The sequence below is a fragment of the Antechinus flavipes genome, chromosome 2 (genome assembly GCF_016432865.1).
Source record: "Antechinus flavipes isolate AdamAnt ecotype Samford, QLD, Australia chromosome 2, AdamAnt_v2, whole genome shotgun sequence".
In the NCBI taxonomy this organism is placed as follows: domain Eukaryota; kingdom Metazoa; phylum Chordata; class Mammalia; order Dasyuromorphia; family Dasyuridae; genus Antechinus; species Antechinus flavipes.
This window is the reverse complement of record NC_067399.1, coordinates 206,105,446-206,110,427: the sequence shown is the minus strand read 5'-3', so window position 1 is coordinate 206,110,427 and position 4,982 is coordinate 206,105,446. Positions and strand designations below refer to the sequence as shown.

At 36.8% G+C, this 4,982-nt stretch overlaps 1 protein-coding gene across 1 annotated transcript in view; it reads left to right on the top strand.

Moving 5' to 3' along the window:
• The window catches only part of GALNT14 (polypeptide N-acetylgalactosaminyltransferase 14), a 315,282-nt gene that overhangs the window by 236,091 nt on the left and 74,209 nt on the right, over positions 1 to 4,982 (top strand). Inside the window, exon 4 of the mRNA XM_051976114.1 lies at positions 3,136 to 3,203. Coding sequence (XP_051832074.1) covers positions 3,136 to 3,203 — 68 coding nt within the window. The remainder of the gene's footprint in view (positions 1 to 3,135; positions 3,204 to 4,982) is intronic.

Sequence of the window (4,982 nt, the reverse complement as noted above, 5' to 3'; positions counted from 1 at the left end):
TTTGACGATGGGGCTTGCTTGGGTCTTTGTGGTGGGGTTCCATTCTCCACTTAGCACTAGTTGCCATGGTGAGAATTAATACTTCACAAATAAAGGGGACTCCAAGAATAAAGTTCTCATTGTGGGCTGCTGAACACTCAGTTCAAAGAAAAGCTCTAAAAAAGGACACTCTGGGAAGTGAAGAAGGGAGGATCTGAGCCCTGCTCATTTCCCATCCTCCTCCTCCTGTTCATTTTGTGGCACATCCTAGAGTCAGCACCATGGTCAGGGAGCTACCTTGTAGTGTGGATGGGTTTGCTCCAAGAACTACGGATAACCTGAACCATCCTTTCCAGAGTACTTTCATTTGAGCTTTGTAGCCACCCTGAGGATAAAATTATTATCCGTTTAAAATTAGCTATCGTGCTAATTTTACAAATAAGAAAATTCAGACTGAGAGATTGGGTATCACTCAGCTAACATGCTGGAAGCAAGACTTGAACCGATGACTTCTGACTTTACCTCTCTTAGCTGCTATGCCCTTGCTAGGCTCTCATAGCATCCAGTATCTGCTCAATGTCATGATGGATGTTTCTGCATGTTCATTCACCTGGACATGCAGTAGATTGTTCAGAGTGTCTGTCTCTTCTCGAACTCCTAACAATGTTCTTTTTTACTTCCCTTCATGCTAATATAATATCTATCTACTTTAGCATCTTTCTTGGCTCTTTATCCCTTTTCTGCCTGCTGCCTATGATTCACACTGTGTCTCTTGTTCCCTCTTCACCCACTTACTTGGCAGCCCCTATCTATTCTCACAGCTTTTCCTGCTGATTTCTTTCTGAAATATTCTCAAATGCATATGGTTTTATCAACCATCTAGAATGGTAAGTGAAGATTCTAATCCCATATTTACCGCCACTTAACAATTTTGTGTGATCTGGAGCAAACCACTTCACCTCTGTTTCCCCATCTGTAAAATTTGGAATTGAAGTAGATTATTTCTAAGAACTCTTCTAGCTTTGATAGATTCTAGGATTCTATCTTGTGCAAAGATAGCTCTCTCAAAAAAATTACAGCATTATTGCATTCAACCTTCTTTCTAGACTTATACTTCTTGCTACTTGTAGTATCTCTACATTTTGAACATCTTATAATCACCCAGAATGTTTAAAATGTCTTTCTGAATCTCTTCCCTATCCTATCTTCCCAAATTTTAAAATATGTGTAAGCCCCTCAAGAGCAGGAATTATTTCTTTCTTTTTCCGTTTTTTGTCTTTGTATCCATAATACTGGGCAAAGTGACCAACATAAAGTAGGCAATTAATAAATGCTTGTTAATTTGTGATGAGCCTCTCTCACCTCTTCCATTATTAGTATCATTGGTACTAGTTTTTCTCAGATTGATCTTATATTCCTCCTTCTTTTTTGCCTCTATTACCAGTCTGGCTGATTCTTTCTTCATAATATTTAAATCAGACAGCATTTGTTAAGTATCCCCTCCTCTGGCCTTGCCAATGGACAGTGACATCCCAAACAGTCCCAGTCACCCCAAAGTCATGCCTTTTGTCACTCCTCAATCCAAAATGGTAATTTTGCACACTTAATGTCTCGGACCCCTTTTTCTTCCCTGGCATAACTGATATAATCTCAGCTTATCCTAACTCAAATGGAGAAGGTTGGTTCCTGTCTTTCTTAATTTTTGGCAGCATTTTGGTGTGATTTCAACTCCTCAAAAGATACATTAAAATATAACCTAATGGCAAAGAAATAGAAATTGAGGAGATGCCCATTAATTGGGGAATGGCTGAACAAGTTGTGTATATAAATATAATGTAATACTAGTGTTCTATGAGAAATGATGAGCAGGTAGATTTCAGAAAAACCTGGCAAGACTTATATAAACCGATATTAAGTGAAAAGAGCAGAACCAGGAGAGCACTGTGCACAATAACAGCAACATTGTTTGGATGGTCAATTCAGAGAGACTTAGCTCTTCTCAGAAATTCAATGATCCAAGATTTCCAAAGAATTTGTGAGGGAAAATGCTAACCATATCCAAAGAAAAAACTGTAAAATCTGAATCAGATCAAAGCATACCATTTTCAATTTTTTATCTTTCTCATGGTTTTTTCCCTTTTGTTCTGGATCTTCTTTCACAACATGACTAATGTGGAAATATGTTTAATATGATTGTACATGCATAGCAGGACTTATTAAGCTTTTCCCACTCATGACCCCTTTTCACCCAAGAAATTTTTACATGACCCCATCTCAAATCTGAAGCAAGATGTTTCTGGCAGTGTTTGTGCATGTGTAATACAAAATGCACATGTTGTGTGTTCAGAACCAAGGCTGTAGTGAAGTCACACCATGCAGCATGAGCAAATGCTACCCATTTATTTATTACACGTTTGAACAATTTCTGGTTATTGCATTCAGTTACTTTTTACTATTGTGAATTTTTTGTGACCTCCACATTAAGTTAAAGGACTCCAGATGGGGTTGCAACCCATAGTTTATTTTTTTCTTTTTTTTATTATAGCTTTTTATTTACCAGATATATGCATGGGTAATTTTTCAGCATTGACAGTTGCAAAACCTTTTGCTCCAATTTTTTTCCTCTCCTTCTCCCCACTCCCTCCCCAAGATGGCAGGTAGACCAATACATGTTAAATATGTTAAAGTATATGTTAAATACAATATATGTATACATATTCATACAGTTATTTTGCTGCACAAAAAGAATTGCAACCCATAGTTTAAGAAGCTCTTGTAAAGCCTATATCAAATTGTTTGCTGTCTTGGGGAGGGAGGTGGAAAGAGAGGGAAGGAGAAAAATTTGGAGCTCAAAATCTTACAAAGATGAATGTTGAAAACTATCTTTATATGTAATTGGATAAAAAAACAATATTAAGTAAATAAATAAATAAAATATAATCTTAATTTAGATAGAGTAATACAAGGGCCAAAGGTATGGGTCCCCTTCTGTCAACTATTTCTTGAAAAATAAAGCTACCATTTTCCTATTTCCCACTCTGGAACACATCCAATCTCAATGTAATCACCTCCTTTCTCTAATAATGTGCAATTCTGTTTGTCTTCCCATTTTTGCCATCAAAAGATGTAATGGTTTTTCCTCTCTCTATCTCATAGCGTGTCAAACCGAACTCCAGTGCATCTGGTCCATGAGATCATCTTAGTGGATGACTTCAGTGATGACCGTAAGTATTGACACTTCCTTTCTCTCCTATTTAAGTCAAAGCACAGGAGTGGTGCTCAATATTGCACTTGTTTCCGGGAGATCAGGATCTAAGCAACTGGAAGAATTTTCATCTGAATGTAAAAATAAAATTGATCTTATGACTCTTTTAAAGCTCCTTTTTTGACCTTATGAACACAGGTCTAAGTGTGTGCCAGATGGTTTTACGGCAACTTGGTGTTGTAGGTAAAGCACTAAATTTGGTGTCAGGAAAATATGGGTTTTAATCTTGTTTCAGATGTGTAATATCTGTATGACCCTGGACAAGCCACTACGAGCTTCTGTTTCCTCATTTGCAAAATGGGAATCTTAATAATACTTACCTCCTGGGGATGTTATGAGGTCATACAAGATAATGTATGAAAAGATACTTTGGAAATCTGAAAGCATTTTATAAATGTGAGCTATTACTACATAACTGGGCTTATTACTATGTGAGTCTGTGTGCTTGTTTGATTATGCATTTGCCAAAGTATACTTCCCTCCGTCTCTAACCTGAATTTCTGCTTCTGCTTGGACCATTTGCAGTAGCCTCTTAATTGGTCTCCCTGGTTTAAGCCTTTCCTTTTCCAATCTAAGTTTCTCTCTTTTCCAATCAATCCTCCACACAATAGACATAGTAATTTTCCTAAAGCACTAGTCTGACCTTACTCAACAAGCTCCAGTGGTTGCCTATTACCCCTAGCAATAAATAGAGACTCCTGTGTTTGACATTCAAAATTTTTCACATTACAGCTACAACGTACAAATATATGTGTTTGTGTATAGTTACATGTTTATATATTTACATATATGTGTGTTTTTGTGTGTATGTATGTGTTATTATTTAGTCATTTTTGTCACGTCTGATTCTTTGTGGCTTGTGGGGTTTTCTTTAGTAGAGATACTGCAGTGATTTACCATTTCCTTCCCCAGCTCATTTTTAGAGATGAGGAAACTGAGGCAACTGGGGATATTTGTCCAGGGTCATGTAGCTAGTAAGTACCTGAGGCTGGGTTTGAACTCATAAAGATGAGTCTTCCTTACTCCAGGCCTAGTACTTTTATATACTGTGGAATGCTGCCCTATAGAAATATAAATAATAAAAGAATTATACAATAAATAAGTGAATAAATACACAGATGAATAAATAAATGAATGGACAAGTGCATAGATAAATATAATACAGGCATATATATGTGCATGTATATGTGTGTGTGTGTGTGTGTAGTCAAATATATATGTGTGTATAATATATACACATTACTCCCTTCCTCAACATTACAGCCAAATTCTCAGAATTCAGTACTAACTTCCCTTGTCTGCCAAGTGCCCTTTTCCTTTCCTCCACTTCTTTTCTTTATTAGCCCAGCTCAAGTACCACCTTGGCCATAAAGCCTTTCTTAAACCCTCTAGCATTGAGTGCTTTCTCAAAATGACCTTGTATGTATTTTGTGAATTTTCTGTATTTGCTGTATACTTTTATTAACTTTGTCTCCAATAGACTGCAAGATCCTTGAGAGCAGGAATAACTGTCTTTCTAACTTCAGAATTCCAGTGCCTAGTTGATTACCCAGTGTGTAGTGGATACTTAATTAACATATGTTGATTGATAAGAAAAGACTACCTTATCCTTTTAAAGATTTAACCTAGAGCTCACTTCAGTTGAGTAAATGTGGTTTTCTTGCTCTTACTCTGTGAATACATCTCAACCAAAGCTTGGTCTGGAATGAAAGAGTCCCCCTATTTCCTAGTTACCCAG